The sequence below is a fragment of the Dreissena polymorpha genome, chromosome 6 (assembly GCF_020536995.1).
Source record: "Dreissena polymorpha isolate Duluth1 chromosome 6, UMN_Dpol_1.0, whole genome shotgun sequence".
Taxonomy (NCBI): domain Eukaryota; kingdom Metazoa; phylum Mollusca; class Bivalvia; order Myida; family Dreissenidae; genus Dreissena; species Dreissena polymorpha.
In genome coordinates this window covers 89,654,848-89,674,250 of record NC_068360.1, presented here as the reverse complement: position 1 = coordinate 89,674,250, position 19,403 = coordinate 89,654,848, and the positions used below count along the sequence as shown (strand labels likewise).

Sequence of the window (19,403 nt, the reverse complement as noted above, 5' to 3'; positions counted from 1 at the left end):
ATAGTACCGAAATCTAATATACACACGGTGAAGCATCAGCTGCACCATCAATACAGAAGCAGTGTTAAAGCATTATGTCCTTTATTTAAACTGTGCTGAAACCGGTTCCAAGTGTTCATAACTTCTTAACATCACAATTAAAATAAAATAGTTAATAAAATACAATTCATTTAAATGTCATTTAAATACCCAATTATGCATTATGACAAAGGAACATCTTCAACTTCAACTACATACCGTTTTGATTATATAGCTTAAGTCATATAGCATCACATTCATATCACATTCATACAAGGACAAACACAAGCCATAAAAATACTTGTACATGCGACAATGAATCTTGCATGTAATGGATCCGCCTTATAAAATATATCATCACCTTTATAGTTTAAAGCAATATATATCTTAAAGCAAATTGAAAATGCATACGTATACTATGTTAATTTTTTTTCAAATATTCAAGATGCCTTGAAATTGGCAATGTCAACGGCAGGAATTGAAGCAGAAAGAAAATCCAAAATGCATACCAGCTTTTCAACATCTTCCACTTCTTCGATGCACGAAGAATTAAGTACTATTGAAACTGAGTTTGTGAATAAACTTGTTTTGAACGCGAAAATTTCGGATGTATTGGCAAGAAAGTCTCTTCAACATGTTGATAGGAAGGACATTGAATCCCTAAATACAAAAGCAGGTAATTCGCGATAAATCTCATAATAAACATCATTTCTATTACATTTGTTTTGATATATTAAATTATAGTATAGTAGTGCTAACGTCGAATTAATCGAAAACAATTTTTCGTTCAAACATTTTAACAGCTATGTTATGGTGCATGAAACAACGAGGGATTGAACGGACTGTAGTTGCAAAAAAAGAAACAACACAGGCAATAACCAAAACGTGGGGATTTTTGGCTAATTACCGCACAGTAACAAGCGCAAATGGCAGTCAGACGAAGTAGGTGTTCTTTCTATGCAGTTTGGTGTATTTTTAAATTAATTAAACAGACCATGAGCTATAATTGGTATTGCCCAGTTAATGTTGGCGAGCAATACATATTTCGGAAAGATACTATTATTTTCGATTTTCATAAAGGAGATATGCTTTTCTGTCAAAGAATATCAGATAATTTTCTATGGTTCGTTAGTCAGTGTTTATAATATGTTTATTCCTAAAGATAGGTAATCTCTTATGTATGACGAACAGACAGTCATTTAACGTAAAACCAATGATGAAAAGTATTTTATCCGATTTACATTTAGCACTGCTTCGAAAACGTTATTTTTAAATGACGTCATTTTCAGTATGTCAATAGATAAACAAGGGGACAAAATTGTCACAAAACCAGGTTTTCAAAAAATATATTTATAACTAGAGCTTTGTAACAGACGTGACGTATATAATCCCCACCTGCTGCATTGACACATAATATTTTTCATGCTGTCTTCACAAAACAAGAGAAGTTAATTTATGGCGATTTTTAAGAATTATTATGCGATTATCATTTATGGTCATTTTCATCTTTCAACTCTTGAATTTTTTTGCATGCCACCCCGTCCAATGACTGTTAACAAAATTAATGAATGATATAGTAATGGCCCAGATAAGCTCATTTATGACCTTGTTTTGACTTTTGAACTCCAAGTGTGACCTTAACCTTGGAGACATCGACGTAATAATTTCGAATGACACACCGCCCAATGATTGTGAACCAATATACCGAGTAATTTTAAAATCTCACAATTCAATGATATAATTATGGCTAGGACAGATCATTCATGGCCATTTTTGACCTTTGAACTCAAAGTGTGACCTTGACCTGGGAGATATAGACGTAATTCTTTTGCATGACACACTATCTAATGATTGTAATTGAGTAATTTTAAAAATTCACAATGACATAGTTATGGCTCAGACAAGATCATTTATGGCCATTTTTGACCTTTGAACTCACATTGTGACCTTGTCGATGCATATATCGACGTATTTGTTTTGCATGAAACACCGACCTATTATGGCGAACAAATGTGCCAAATGATTTTAAAGTCTCACAATGAATGACAAAGTTATGGCCCGGACAAGCTCATTCCGCCCGCCGACATTCACCAATCTAATAACCAGTTTTTTTTATTCGGAAAACGTGGTTAAAAAGAGTTGATGAGAAACGGGAGACATATAGTATGATTTCCCGATCTTAATGCTTTATTTTATTGTTTATTAAACTTGGTTTCAAATGTAATATTTTTAGCAACGTCGGTTGTGTCCCACTGATAAGTGATTTGCAGCAATGCTGGGAGAGTTTCCTTGGATCAGTATCTGCACCCAACAGCGATTTCTTAAGTCTTGAACACTTGGGCATCGTACTTCAACACCTTGCACGTAAGAGTGTTTCAACTTATGAATGTGCAGTTCATGTATGTTCTCCAATTCTATTTAGAATAAGCCGCTATATTTAAAACCTTTTAAGTGAACAACGGATTGTTATCCTTTTTCTATCATTTTTTCATTATACGTGATTTTAGTATGCTTGTTTTTTGCGTACATTATCGTGTAAGTTCTGCTGAAAGGCGTTGCATAATACTTTCCTGCGATGATAATGTGCTTCCGATTTGCATGTAGTCGATTTAGAGTGTTAACAAATTTCGTTAATATCAAACGCAAGTTTTATTTATACACTGTACAAATAAGTCATTTGACTAATTGATGAAAATTCAAAATAACCTAATTTCTAAATGTAATTAAATAAACAACATAAGTAAATAGGTAAAAACTTGGACATTCACTTATTTTCTTAAAAATACTCTAAATACGATGTGTTTATTGTTTTGAATCTTATACTTAAAATGTTGTTTAATCACAGTTATTCGTCAATACTGTTTAATATAAGATTTAGTAAAAATAACTACGATCCTGCAATCAGTGCAGTTACATTCCACTAGGATACCAGCCTATGAACAATAATCCATTCACAAGAAATGATTACCTCGAACCTCTGTTCTGTTTATGAATCAATTACATGTGTAGACGTCAATTGAGAAATATGGCCAAAACTTTGATACTTCTATTTATTTTTGTCAACGCGTAGTATATATATATATATATATATATATATATATATATATATATATATATATATATATATATATATATATATATATATATATATATATATATATATTGATAACAAACAAATTGGATCTTTATTAAATTAACCTTCAAACAGTAAGTCCATATTCACAACATTCACTTTCCGACATAAATAGTTCATATTTCCTTGTTCCTTGTTCCTTATGCATTGCTATTGCTTCACAATTACAATAAACCTAATACATATTGGTACATATTGGTACAGTAGACGTGTATTATGATCAAGTACACATTTATCGTCGCAGACAAAATTTTAAAAGACATTTAAAATTATTGAATTTTAATTTTATATAATATAAACGTATAGAAATTCGTCGGTATGAAATTTCGTGGTTTAATAAAAAACAACTAATTCGTTGACACGCTATTTCGTGGATTGCAAATAAAAAAACAACTAATTCGTTGATATGTAATTTCGTGGATTTCAAATTTTAGGGAAAGACAGACCGTCATAATAATTAAACTTTTATTAAAAACCCAAAGTGATAACGAAGCATTATCTGCTAACCTGTGTTGACAGCAAGACTTGAGGTTAATGTGCACTGAAGCACGAAAGTGTTGCCGATAATTGTTGATAAGAGCGATAAAGTGGCACACTTGTTGGTCCCGCTCGCTAATTGACATGATGTCTTATCGATGATCGCTCCGCCCACTTAATCACGTGGCTAAGCGGTTATCAAACCAAGACAAGCTAACACCAAAATGCCTTTTTTGCCTATAGACTGCATATAGATTTACGCGATATTGCTGACGCTTTTTATGGACTTTGTTAACACCCTTTACACTTGTAAAGGAATTGATATCATTAAGTTATTCTGCAAATGCAAAAAATATACGATTTTAGAGAACATCAGCTATTTATAACGTGTAAATCGGTATATTAAACACGCTCTCAAACGCTTGCGCGTTTACCGAAATCGAATCCGTTATTACGTGTCATGGTGGTATTAGCAATAAATTTACACTTCACCGGTATTTGCCCATGTTATTTACAAATATATTACCGAAACATTTCCCCCTCCCCGTGAATTTGACACGGATAGCGCTCCATTCCTAATAATTCGGTGAAGTTTTACGCGCTTTTCGACGCCGAGTACTTGTGGGACATTTATCAATCACTTTAATTGAAAGCGCAAAACAACACAATAAGTTTGGTCATTGTCTGATATAAATTAGCTTTGTGCGAAGGGAAATTCGGTCATGCTAATTAATAAAGCTACCAATATCAGACGCTCGCGCAGGTTCCGACTTCCACCAAGTTACCGCATTTATTGGTTAACTAATATCAGTTATAATTAACTCTTTTACAATAGCATTTATCGATACGTCTTTATTAAAATAGTAAAAAGGAGTTTCCACTTGTTTTTGACACACAAAACTCGATTTTTAACGGGGATTTAGTTAAGTTACACGAGGTGGGTACCAAAATTCTCTATTATTTTACATGCACACGTGACATAATTCATACTTAAAAATGCTAAGTTATTGCTTTTATGATATTTCAATTAAAAAATAAATAAATTAATGTTCTATAAGGGGTATAAGCGGAATCTCGTAAATTCTTGAAGCTTCACCTCGCTCTTGTGAAGACCGCATTTCCGCTTTGGAAACGGTATAAATTTTATTCATCTTACTTATCTTTCTGGATACCAAATGTCAGATTTGCATAAACCCTATTTACACCTTTTTTGCCATATTTCATTTCCGTTTTTATCCGAACAAATTAAACGAAACTCGTTTTAAAAATGAGAACTATGCATTCGAGCTCCGAGTGTGGATTAAAAGCTTTTATTGGTGACACCACTTGTCTGCACATGTGTAGATACCGTTAATAAGATAAGATATCATGTGTCACCTTCAAATAACATGTATGATGACAATTAAGGCAATTACTATCAGAGTAATAAAACACAGCACGAAGTAGGCTTCATGCTCGGTTTTATTTCTTGTAAAGTAATGCAGATGAATATTGCTGCTATTAATCACCTAGTAACTGGTAAAACTATTAAAAAACATGAACTGTTATGCGATGATCAGATCGATAATATTAACTTTTTAAATCTGCTAGCATATTCGATAAAAAGATATTGCCATTGTCTTTTACAGAGTTGACGTTCAGTTGTTCGTGGGGACGACCGCATGCATTTATCCATCACTTACACTTCTCAAGATCTCTTTCGGCTTTGGGAACGATATAAATTCAATGTCACCAACAAATCTTTCAGAATATCGATTATGCAAGTTACATAATCCCCATTGACACCCTTAAACCATTTCTTATCTACGTTTTAAAAGAGGAAATTAAAAGAAACTCGTTACAATAAAAGTGAACCTAGAGATAGCTTGTCTAGAAAATAGCGGAAAGTTCGTTGCTAACTCGCGCGCCCGATTTATCGATCGCTGATTGGTAGATCAATTCTTAGATAAGGATTTGATTGACAGTTGGCGTCATGTCAATTGCCATCAATGTTGTTTTGAAAATATTTGTAATTCTCAGCGCAATCGGTTCCCAAGTAGTAACAATTGAGTAATAAGGTCCCCAAAATAAAACTGTTATCTCTCTCGTCTCTTTTAACTTTAATTGGCACTAATTAAATAGGTGATAAATCTGAAAACTGCGTAAACAATGATATTTAATATTAACACACTACTTGTTATTCATACTAAGTAATTATTAACATCGTATTTCTTATCATACTAAGTAATCATAAACATCTTAGTTTAAACATATATAATTTACGCCAAATGAGTGGAATATAACAACACCATTTTTAATTCGGAACTATTTTAATTAGTCAAGATATAGTGTAATGTGACGTACTGAAGTGAAGTAATTATATAAAAAAAATAAATAAGTCGGATTACCGACAACAAAAGACAATGTTGGAAATGACATACGGAAATGATCGATTTCGGATTTTAAATGTATAAATAATCGCTGTTACTTGAATTCGTGGTTCAGCGGACCAACGAAATCCACGAAAATTCGTACCACACGAAATTTATTGATTTTACAGTACATGTTTTGTTCCTGGCCAAATATATACATTTTAACTGAAGTGTAGTTTTTTTTCAAGTGCCTGCAAGAATCTTAACTACACCAAACGTCTTTAAGAAATGTACGATTCGTATTGAAAGTATGTGCTTACATAATCGATTGTTTTATTTATATATAAGTTCTCTTATGATTTGTATTATTACAGAAGGAGACGATTTGAACCGAACACTTCCAGGACATTTAAATGAAGGTCATCCGTATCTTATTATGTGCAAAACAGGTAAAGCGCTCGTATCTTAGACTAAAAGTATTTAAATCGGTTTTCATTCAGACCTGCTTCAATTTAAGTAACTATCATTCATAGTTTTCAAAGGAAATAATTTCCTCGTCATGACCGGTAAGCTGTGAGATCTGATACGACGCTCAAATCTAAACAGCACGAATTAACACATATTAAAAGACTTCAAAACGCCTAGTCTTCTTCTCGCTTTTGTAAACACTCATTCGTCGAATCGACCCCTGTGATTCTGAATGGTAGTTGATCACGAGTGGTACAAAGTTTTAATCTTGGTCCAGTGGGTCCACAATCTAGGTAACCAGTAAGAAACTTACGTAAACACTGTTGCACTTTAAAAAAAACATTTATCACTCCAACTTGATTAAACTTCGACAAATGGTTATCTCAACAATAGTAATGCCAAGTTTGAATCTGTGCTACATTTTGTGTCTAAAAACTAGTTCCATAGGTCTACTCTTTTATAAAATGTGTATTCGTCCACTTTCAAGTAATCTTGAATCCACAGTGATGATTCAATCTGTGTTGAATTTAGTAGGAATATTGATCTTGACGATACTCATTTCTAAATTATGTTCACGCTTTTCGTTAATCTAGGTCACCAGCTGAATCTTAGGAAAAAACCTAATGACCAGTTTTTATGCCACATAAACTAAATCTCTATGAAACTTGGTCTGTAATGACAATACCTCGGCCATGTTCGAGTCCGGGTAACTTATATACAATATCAAAACAGCAAGTTAAACTTAAAAAAAAAACAATGCAGGCCACTCTTGAAGCCACTATAATGACATATTATGGATTAAACCTGTCAGAATGTTCATCTTGACAACGTCTACCCAAGTTCAAAATTGTATCACTTGTGCTCAAAAACTATATCGCCATTTCAAAATAAAATAAAATATCTTCGTTCATATTCTGGAAGCGAAATTTAATACTTAATCTTAATAAAACTTGTTCAAAATATTTATTTTGACAATATCTAGGCCTAGTTTGAATCTAGAGCAATTATTTAACGGTTTAGCGAAAGCGGTAATCGAAAACATAAATATAAGGTCAATGTAATGATTTTAATAATATAATATAATAAGCGCCCGCGAAGCCTAATCAAAATTAGACGAAAGAAGGTGCGTTATTTATTTTTAACTTTAAATGGTAATGGGATAAAAGATCATGTGAAGTAAAAAAAAGCAAATTGCGAATTTTTTAAAATTAAAAATGAATTTCAAAATCATTCTTATCTGTAAACGCAAGACTCGATGGTTTTGTTCAAAGTGTGTTCACACAATGTATTTTTTTAATAAAAACAGGCCCCAATCCTCGGCTATCATTTGTTCAATATAGATTTAATGAGATATCTTGGTCGAAGCACATAAACGAAATTGAACATGCCCAAGAGTATAATGGTTAACTATTACATGTATATTTACGTAACCGGGTAAGAACCTTTTATCCTTCGAAATCATATAATACTATTTTATAAGTTTTTGTCAGGACCCAGTAGCAAGAACACTCATTAAATTAGATTTGCGTATCCACTCAACTTAGTATCAATGCATTTTTAATAAAATTGCGGTCAGCTCACAATCACAAATCTAAGCAACAAGAATATGCAGATATTCATTTTTAAAATCCGGGTTGAGTCATATTTAAAACGCAACAACGCTTTTATTAACAACCGATTTAATATGATTGTCAAAGCAATCAAAAATTCAGAAAATCAAAACTCAAACGTGAGTCAGAATATTGACTAAACATTTATAGTGATACTAGGCTCCAGATCATACACCTGGCGTCTCAATTGTGTATGATCCCCAACCCGCAATGATTAAGGTGGAAGGGTATGTATGATTACCATGTTAAATTGGCTCGTACCTAGATTTGTTGTCGCGCGTAAATACTATGCCGCTTTCTAAAAGATCTAGGCTACAGTGGACACTCGACGTTTGAGCATATTGCTTTTATGAAAAGAGTGACAATATACTTTCGTTCCCGATGTTACATTTTATAATAACCAGGCATAATTAATCTGCATAGCATGACGACATGTAAAGCGTATGAAGCATGTTGCTTGCTTTAAAGTCATGGTAATATGTATGCATCTTCGTTATAAAGATAAAATGAAATTGTATGTTATTTTATGCTCATTTTTAGAGTTCATGAAGAAATTATTAAACAATGTGGTAGTCTAGAACATAGTTATCAAGGTAAAATTGTGCGCGTAGCCACTATGGCGCTTTTTAGTTTGTCTTCGACGAAATTGTTAAAAACGGCTTAATGTGTCACAACAGTTATCTACCTAGATACCATACGTACACAGACGCCTTTATGTATGATCAGAGCAAAGCAGCAGTTTGGTTGTGTCAATTACACGTTCTATGTTAATTGACACTAGCAGGAAATTGCAATACTTCCCCCTTCAAATAATCCCCGCAAGATTAATCACAAATATACCTCGAAAGTGCAAGTCAGCAAATTAACGAACATAAGTTTACTCTAACGTTATCCTTAAATGAAACAAACGTTCTTAATAATCTCTAAAATGCCTAATTATATTAAGTGATAACACTTCTTAATGACACGTCTTAATGATATTAAGGTCAATTACTTTCACTTTTCCAGGGTACTTGTGTATTACTAGTGAACACATAAGGCAATACACTTTATGATCATTAAACTCCCGACACAAATATTTATGATACTTGTTTATCCTAAACATGTTTGATCAAACACTTGTTATGACTATGTCTGAATAGGTAAGCATCTTAGCGTTTGAGGTATAGAAATACTTGGATCTAATCGCTTATGTTATCGATATCGGGCATATCACTAAATAAACAAACTTATTTATAGTAATTCAACACCGAATGTCTATATCAGAGAACTCCCTTTTCACAAAGAGTGTTTGTTGTGCTGGGATGTGTATAACATTAATGAAAAACTATTAGCTAATTATTCACAGATGAATTGCTGCTTGTAACGATTTCAATTTATATGCACGAGGACACCAAACCATTGCCATGCTCCGACGAAGTGTTGCTCTGTACTGAATACACATCTTCAGACGAGGTAGGCTATAAAGAACGTCAGAAAGACACATTTACAACAAGATTAGAACATTAAGGTCTGCGTTCAAATTTTAACGACAAAAATATTCAGCCAAAATGAGGTTTTGACGAAAACTGTATCTGACATGTATCTTCTAAACCACTAACACGCACGCACCATGTCTTTAAAAAGACACTTTATAATCTTCTTCTCTGAAACCGCAGGTTGAATATTTTGTATGTTAAGTCATACAGTAGAACGTTTCCAAGATTTCTCAAAAATGGTAATGCCCAAGAGTCACATGATCAATACAGACTTATGTAGTTAAAATATCTTATCATCAATGAAAAGACACGCTGGTGTAATATTTGGAATATAATATCATACCGTGGTCTTTTACCACGTTTGTTTAAATGATGTCCCCGGTGTAACAATTCGAGCCGACCTTGTCTTCACTTGTTCGCATAAATGTTTGAAAGTCTTATACTCAGCAACCTTAATACTCATGTCTCTGAGTAAACAAATAGTGAAGCCCTGGGGATTACATGCTTCACTATTACCGCAAGGCCTTTCATATCTCTGGACCATGCTGCTGAGCTATATTTAATTGTGGGTCTCACTGTGCCCCGTCCTGAGTTCACTTGTTTCCATCTAATGTAAATAGTGAAAACTTTACAATTAGTCTTATTTGAAACCGCATGGCACATAAGATTTACATTTGTTATGCAATATTATATGATTGCTCTTTTCAAGTTTTGGTCAGATTATTGCCCTGGGGTCGGCTATGGCCCTGTCCTAGGGATAAACTGGTTTCCTATATATGTTGTAATCAAAGTTTACAACTCTTCCCCTCCCAATTTATTAGGCTGCTTTGGATGGTAGAAATTTGTATTAGTTCTGTTCGTTGATTTTCAAATTTTTGCCAATAAAAATCATTTCAGATATAGCAAGGTTCAGGGTGAGAATTGTGTATGTAATATTATAAAGTGTTTCCTTGCATTATGTATTCAATTCTTATTATATTTTTTAACTTGGTCCCACCCTGCTGGAACTTGTTGAATTATTGAACAAACACAAAACACTGCGTAGATGATTCCAGTATTACAGTCTAAATATTGGTGAGCTATGCATGGCTATAATGGTCCTTTTATTTATATATGCATGTAGTGAACATGTTTTCTTGAAAACAGACAACTTATATATTTCTCCAAGCAATACAAAACTGTACGGGGATTATGTGTACCACGTTTTTCGTGTAACTGATTTTTTAAATTGTGATTTGGCCAATAAGTAGAAAAAGTCCATTGAAAAGATACATGTGTATGGCCATTATGTTTGTCATAATTGTTTTATCTGTTGTTAAGGTTGAAATTTTCTTACGGCGTTCAATGCTTTCCGCAAGTGGAAAAATACATTGTCTCGTGAATGCGGATGCGTTGGGATACGAAACCAGTGCCATGGCGATTCAGTTTATAAATGAGAATGTGCAAAAAGCCATCAAAACAGGTAATTTTGGACTTAAGCAATAATGGGGGTATTAAAATTGCAATTAATTATACGAACGCTAGAATTGGTTATTTATTCGGTTTTTAAGTAAACAGAAAAGTGTGATTCACAACGTTTTTTAAAAAAAAATGTCTTCATTAAATGTTGAAAGGAATCATGTAAAGCTGAATGCTTAATTTTTAAATAACACAGGGATCAAATTTAGGTACCCGACCTCATGGTGCATGTGTATGAACAATTATTGTTTTTATATTTTGACCTTCAACTACTCGTAATGATACCTTTTCGGTTGTATTCTTTGGTTACTTTTGAAAATTGAATAGTAGCAGATAGAAAATGTTTTTACAGCTAAAATGCTTAGTTATAAGCACATTTTGTAAAGTTATTGCTTAATATGACATGTGTACACATAGGTGTGTGTACGAAATTGCATAACGAAATAATAACACTATGTCTTGGATGTTCAGTTGGTTGATATACCAATAGCAATTTTATATTATTTGCCATTGTACAAATTAGATTATACGTGTACGTATTAAATTACAAAAACTAAACCATTTAAGTTTTTTCTTCTATCTGTATATGTATTTCAAGAAGGTAGCTGATTCTGACATATCGTTGTGGTCACGGGTTAGAAAGTCATCATTATGACAACACACACGAACGAAAAAAAGAGCGAAAAATATCATATTGTCTTATTAGCGCCCTTTAACTCGTTCTGGCAGGTTTATTTGTCGTTTTATAGTGTGTGCGCGTAAGCGCATTTAATGGCCATCAACACGAAATTGCTCAAGAACGACACATTCACCCGCCAAATTGACGAAAAGTTTATATTATTGTCGTATTTTTCGTCATTTATTTGCCCTGGTGGATAAATTGGTCGTTCATTCGGATAAGTTTGTTGGCAGGTATAAAAGTCGCCTACAAGATAATATGACAATCAACACATATACCCATCGGAATGAACAAAGAGAAACACGTATCATCGGGATCGTTTTGTCGTTCTGATGTGTATATTGATCGTACTTTTTGTTTTGCGTTTTTGGTAGTTTAAAATTAAAAAACAAAACACGAAAGCATTCCAATACGACACATATACCCGCCCGAATGACAAGAAGAGCGACTTATTCTTCTTCTTCTTGGCGTTCAGTTTCGTACAATTTTCTGTTGAGGGATGTGTCTTCGGACCACTTCGCAGCTCGCTCCTGATCGTGTCTTTTGCATCTTTGAAGAACGTGTTCAGCAGTTTGTCCCTCATCTCCACATGTACAGAGTGGTGAGGGTACCAGCTTGTATTTTCTGTAAAAGTGGGCATTCAGTCTGTTGTTTGCTGAGCGTAGTCGAACCATCACTACTTGTGCTGCTCTGTTAAGCAGGTTATAAGCATCTTGCTCTTGCTGGGGCCTGGTGATTGCCTTTATGATGGCGACTTTCTCTCTGTATGTAACCTGGGTATTTGGTTGCTCTTTTTTTGCTCCCTGTTTGGCTAGTTGGTCAGCCTCCTCGTTCCATGAAACTCCACATTGGGAAGGTATCGACTGGAGTGCTATGTTGTGGTAATTGCTGATTCTTGTCATAAGTTTAGCTAGTTTTGGGGAGGTGTCGTTTATCAGAGCTTCAAGGACTGATCTTGCATCTGTGAGGAATGCTACTGAGGTGGTATCTTTTGGTGAGTTATCAATCATAGACGCTGCCTTCATGAGTGCTTTTGTCTCAGCTTTGTAATTGCTGCACCTCTTTCTTGTGGCCATGAAGTGTGTTTTATTTTTGCCTGATGGATATCTGATGAGGATCCCAGCTCCTCCGTCTTTTACGGCTCTAGTAGCGGATTCGTCTGTGTATACATGTGTCCACATATCTGATGGGAAATCATCGTTAATCATGGCTAAGGTATGACTTCTTTTAATGATTTCATTTTGTGCTTGTTAATCAAGTAATGGGACAGTAAGTCAAATTTGTACTTTTGACAGATCCTTTTTCTGTTGGATTTGCAATGTCTTCAGAGCTGAGTCAAACTGTCTGTTAATTGTCTTCACATAGTGTACAAAACTACCTCTCTTCAGCCGATGTTAAATACCTTCTGTAAGTCAAGCTTTTATTGGATGGCCAGGTAGGGATTTGAACTTTTCAGCATGTAGTAGTATTTTAGTTTGTCTTCTTTCATGCAGTGGCTGCATGACGGTAAGTTTGTCCATGAAGGGAATGGGCGTCGACTTGGTGGCCCCTGTTATGATTCGCCGTGATTGGTTCTGTACCTTGTCGAGGGCTTTCTAGTTGGTCTTGGCTGTAGTGGACCATGCTGCTGAGCTATATTCCATTGCGGGTCTCACTGTGCCCTGGTATATGGTTTTTAATATTTGCTCATTAGCACCCCATGTTCTTCCAGCAAGTTTGCGCATCAAAGCAAGTTTAATTCTGGCTGTTCCTTCAATACGGCTGATATGGGGCTTCCAAGTTTGCCTCTTGTCAAATGTGACTCCTAGGTATTCTTCCTTCAGCTGTGTTCCTTCCATCAAGACCTTTCCAGCTCTTTGCTTTGTGGACATGGTAAATAGTGTTGTGGATGATTTTTCCTTGTTAATGGAACCACACAAGAAGAGCGACAAATTTCATAAATGTTGTACTTGCGTCCTTTTTTCGTTCTGTAAGGTGTATTTGTTGTAATTTTGTGTGTGCGGCTTTGAAAGTAAAAAAAAAACAAGCCAGAAAAAATATCTACAAGGGTTTGACAAATTATAAAATTGTTTTAAATGGCAACTTTTTCGTTGTTATTGCGGGTGTATGGCTTTTCTTTGGTATTGGTGTGTTCGCGACCTTTCTCAAACCTGCCATTACGTAACAACATTAAAACAGAAACCAGCCATTATAGATCTTATTTTTATGCGGTGTTTAATAGTTTGATTTAATTTTTCTTGTTTGCACTTTCAGGTCCTTACAGACTATTTATTATTTGCGATTCAAGGAACGAAAACTGGTCTCGCTTTGGGATAGCTCTACACAAATATTTACATCGAATGCAACCGGTCGATACACAAAAAGTTAAGTTGTATGTGACAAAACACTTAACCGTTGCAAACAGAAGACTAGATTGTGCTGCATCTATGGATTTTAATAAGTATGCTCGTTTTAGTGCTATTCCTTAATTTCAATAATCCTGTAACAAATGACAACATAAAAATAGTATTAAGTATTTAGTTTTTTAGCAATGTGCAACATATTTTTGATTCATGTTATTAACTTAGTTACGGCTAGGCAAAATTTAGTTTTGAGCTCGTTGACATTTTACTTTTGTAGGTGTGTAGTCTTTGAAAGCATGTTTGACCCTACACTGATATGCATCGAGTAATTACAATCTGTGTACTAATCCTCACGGGAGCATTGTAAACCCATAACCGGAAATTCGAAAATATGAAATATTTGACAGCGTTATTCCAAACAATATTGTTATGACCGGATAATTATTTAAAATTAATAGATGCCATGGTAGGATTAATAAAGACCTTTGTCGGAAAATATTTACAGTTAATTGGATGTTTGATCGCAATCGCGACGCCGAAAAAAAGACGTGTTCGCAAGTGTTAAACAAGGCATAATACACATTTCAAAGTTTTTTTTAATAAAGCGGCTTTCTGTTTTATTTATGTGATTGAACGCGACACACTGCTTACTTATTTTTCATCACTATCTTTATATGGCGATCTAAAGCAAGCGAGAAAGCAATTTTGTTATAATTAGCGTTGTTAAGACAATAATCCCATATCAAGTTCTATATTCGCAATTATCATCGTGCTCTATAAAACCGGTGCATACAACATGTATTTATATACAATGTAATAACCACTAAATAACACGTGTTCTCACGTACATGTACCATATAACATCTTGTCATTTATATAAAAAATATTGTGTATTTGTCTAGTGATAAGTTGTTAAGCTGCGATTATTTATACTTATCTATATACATCTGTATGATTTGCGTACTTAGTTCGTCAGAGCTCTCACTTTGTCTTGTGTAGGTCGTCGTGCGTCGCGCGTTATAGATGAGCGTCGTCTCCACTAGGTCACTTGGTCAACGCAAACAAAAGCCCTGTTAGCAGAAGCCACATTTATGACTACATATTGATTAATTTTACAGAAAAGTTTATCTTAACAATATTTAGACCAATTTAAATTTGGATCGCGTTCGTCCAAATACTAGCTCTAATATCTAGGTCAAGTCCATCTTAAATCTTAATGACCGGGTCAAATCTTACTTGTTAACGCTCTATTGGCCGTATGTATGATGAAATCTTGATGAAACTGTCAGAAGTTATATCCTGAGGATGTCTAAGAAACGTTTGAATCTGGTCCACGTACAGTCAGTAAATCAGGTCATTAGATAAACTCTGGTAAAAAATCTTGTGACCACTTAAAAATCCAAATGTATTTCTCAATCCTGCAAAATATATTGTATATAATATAACATAATTTAGAATCTGAGTTACCTGTGTGTGAAAACTAGGTCTTAATACTATAAATGTCACATTTATGACTATATCTTTAAGAACTTTTGGTAGGAATGATTATCGTAATCAATATCTAAGCAAGTTAGATAACTGGTAACGCGCCTTAAGGCAATATGTATTATCACATAAAATCTTTTTACGAATTCAATATACTTTGTATTTATTTAATGTGTTTTTTTATTTAACGATGTATTATGACATAAACTCTTTTTACGAATTCAATATACTTTGTATTTATATAATCTTTACATTCATTAATTTTTTCCATTTTGCTAGGTATTATTTCATTAATTGTCACAATGGTATGGTTAGAAAATCGCAATCATTTTTATTAATATGATACATATATATTATAAATATAAGTCTCTACTAGTTTAATAATTTAGATTTTATTCATAATTGGACGGTTTATCTTATACGTTTTAGCTTATCAAAATAACCACAAATATTGATTGCACAATTAGTATTTAAATACCATGAATACTTATGCAGCGTTTTGACACTTCAATGAAACGGTTATTACCAAAGTAAAATACGTTTAATAAACAATTATTCATCAGTTAATAAGAGGTAAGGATCGACGTAGTATTTAGCAAGCAGTTATAATTCCCTCAGGCGTCGTAGCTTTTTATAGTCCCTAGCCAGACCAAAAAAGGTCCCAAGGCGCCCTGTATGCGGTATGGCATTTGATACCAAAATATCAAAAATGATTTATATACAACACCGTTGTTTTTTAACATTGTTTACCAATCACTATACAGCTCAGTAGGAAAGATTTTTCTGAAAAGCCCATTGAAACTAAATGAATTGCATGCAACGTCCAAGGTTTGTACCGCACGCACGAGAATGCTCGCACGGACGCCGGAAGTCGTATGTCTCCATAAATAAAACATATGCCGTACGGATGCGGTAAACATTTTACCACAAAATGTTTGTAAGATTTGCGGATGCCATTTAACATAAACTGTCCGTAGAAAGTTGAGACCATACGGCCGCCGTGACAAATGTGACAAAGCTATATACCGCCGCTGTATAAGGTCGTTGAAAGGCTCAATGTTAAAATGCGGCTTCATTTCTGCAGCCGTGGTACTAAAAACACTCGCATGGACGTTTCGCAAAAACCTTAGATGATCCTTTTTAAAAGCCATATGTCAGCCTTAAATATTCGGTCTATATCAGTTTATAAATACGTCGCATGGTGACAATAATGCATGTGACAACCACATTATAAATTATTGGAAATAATGCAGTGTTCGTACACAAGTGTTTGTTTAGAAAGTTGCGGTCGTAGTTGGAAATGTGACTCGGACTTATTCTTAATGACAAACCGTGGAATGATTCACACCTTAAAGCTTTATCGAACCTTATTGGAAACGAAAATAAGACTGGTTTACACTTGTTCACAACGACCTTCCCATTACGATCTTCCCGTTCTGAAACAAAATTCAACAATCAAGCGTAATGTGTATTTGAATGTAAACAATATTGTTAACAAACGCTATTCCTCGTTTCAGCAGATAATTTAAAAAGAGCAAGATAACTACAAATACATGGCTATGCTTGAATGCCGCATACGATTTTTATTTAAATTCAGTTCATCAACGCGATTGATCAAGTCCAGTCGGTTTGGAGTTGGCAAGTCGCTTTACGTGAAGAGAGTTGGCGAACGTTTAGTTTCTGAAGCCGCAAAGCAAAACGTTGAGACAACAATTGTTCGTATTCCTTTGCAAGAAAAGCGCATTAACATTAACGAAATTGTGCAACTTTTGCGGGAGCACACACCAGTACCGGGTAAAAAAAGTGCCCGATTGTTTCATATCGATATTTCAACAAAGGTATGTGCATATTACCGTTCAAGTCTTCATGAATATATAAAAAAATTGAGCCGATAATACACAATATTTTAAAATAAACATTTGAGGTTTATATAAAATACCGTTTGAACCAGCATACTTAACAATGTTTAAATTTAAGACTAAAAAAGATCGACTCCCTATAAAGGCTCTTTAATATACTTGCTAGAATATCTGCAAAAAATCTCTTTAAGGTTGAAGAAGGAATCGACTTCTTACTGTTCAATCTCTTGATTCTGAAGTGTGTTGTTGACAAGCAAGGATATGTTTGGAGAAGAGAAGACAACGATTTGTACCTCATAGAAGTCATACCGGAGATGCAAACATGTGACAAAAATTCAGTAAGAAAGCCCTAAGCAATGCCCAAAGGGTCATTGCCGACCTGAAATGGACCACAAGTTAACCGGGGGTGACTAGAAGCCGATTGTTGTCACCCTATGGTTACTTCAATCCAACGCTAATCACCCCCGGGTGATATGAAGCCGATTGTAGTCACCCGGGGGTGACATGAAGCCGATTCTTGTCACCCGGGGTTGACTTCAAGCCGAATATAGACACCCTCGAAATCAGCATTAAGTCACCCTCGGCAACAATTTTACCTTTTCAACAAAAAAATACACGATTCGTGTGGTCGACATCTCTTGCAAATAATTTCATCCGACTTGTATCGAAATATGTTGAACACAACCGTCGTGCTCGAATTCATCACTCACATACTCTTGAATTAAATGCATAAATGCATTTTATCACAGATTCCTATATTTTTATCCTTACACATACTCTATGATTTTAAAATTCTCTTTTTTTCTATTTTTATTTGCATAATGTTGTTTTCGGAATTAGTCGCTTTCTGGTCGAACGGGCGCGCGGTTTTTACGACATCGCAATGTGATGTGGTGCCGTTTGATAAAAAAATGCACGGGTGACTAGAAACCGATGATTGTCACCCGGGGTGACTAGAAGCCGATTCATGTCACCCTGGGGTGACATGAAGCCGATTCTTGTCACCCGGAGGTGACTAGCGTCGGCTTGAAGTCACCCCAGGGTGACATGAATAGGCTTCTAGTCAACCCCGGTTGACTTCTGGGCCATTTCAGGTCGACGATGACCAAGTGAGCATAAACAATCCTACATGGAAATGTGAAATAACATATGCATTTATTATAAACGTCGTTATATATTCTTTATTATAAAGTAAGTAAATTCTGTTAATTTTAGGTGCCATATTACAAAAACTCAGTGTATGGCATATTGCCCGATGTGGCATGCAAGTCACCAAAGGAAAGCATGGATGTGTACGAACATGATCGAAACAGTGAACAGAAAGGTATTTTGTTATAGATTAACAATGAAAATAATAGGCAATATATGTATTTAATATAACATAACCTTCCTTCAAATTACAAGTAACATTAACAATATTTGCCCTTACACGTAAAAATTGTGTCAGCATGTAAATTATTTATGAAAAAAGTTAAGTATTTGAAAGGTCATCTATACAATATTTTTATTTGATACACGCAGTTTTGGATACTTAACAATCAAAATTGCCCATATTTGACTTCTTTATTGTATTATTTGTAAGCTAAAGGTGGCTTAAACTATTATACCAAAACAACCAATAAGCGGGAAAGCTTTGGAAATGTCTTACCCATACGCATGTCTGTTCGACGGCAAGATGTATATGCCATTTGTCCGTACTATATGTTCATTCTGGTGTTATAGAATATCTTAACAAATATCATAAGTTTTTGATCATAAACTGCTGCAAGAAACTTTGTTCTCTACTAAACCACCTATACCCCTTAATTAATAACTACATAAATAAATAAATTCAATTTTACACTTTAGTTCAAAGCTCATAAATTATCGTTGAAGGAATAACTGAGGCAATCTGTTTTTACGAAACTGACCGCAGTATATTTCATCATGAGTTGAATGATTGCAAATTAAGATATGTTATCACATTGTTTAATATGATGGTATTACGTGTAGCGTTCGACACGTTTTCTTGAAAGGTAGTTGCTAAGATACACGATCAGTTAATT

At 34.4% G+C, this 19,403-nt stretch overlaps 1 protein-coding gene across 7 annotated transcripts in view; it reads left to right on the top strand.

The window, feature by feature from the left end:
• The window catches only part of LOC127834427 (E3 ubiquitin-protein ligase rnf213-alpha-like), a 157,757-nt gene that overhangs the window by 47,774 nt on the left and 90,580 nt on the right, over positions 1-19,403 (top strand). For all 7 annotated transcript variants that reach the window (XM_052360263.1, XM_052360260.1, XM_052360259.1 and 4 more), the window contains 10 exons: positions 464-694; positions 822-960; positions 2,252-2,382; positions 6,354-6,428; positions 9,406-9,512; positions 10,856-10,997; positions 13,926-14,112; positions 17,097-17,337; positions 17,550-17,696; positions 18,574-18,682. In XM_052360263.1, coding sequence (XP_052216223.1) covers positions 464-694; positions 822-960; positions 2,252-2,382; positions 6,354-6,428; positions 9,406-9,512; positions 10,856-10,997; positions 13,926-14,112; positions 17,097-17,337; positions 17,550-17,696; positions 18,574-18,682 — 1,509 coding nt within the window. The remainder of the gene's footprint in view (positions 1-463; positions 695-821; positions 961-2,251; positions 2,383-6,353; positions 6,429-9,405; positions 9,513-10,855; positions 10,998-13,925; positions 14,113-17,096; positions 17,338-17,549; positions 17,697-18,573; positions 18,683-19,403) is intronic.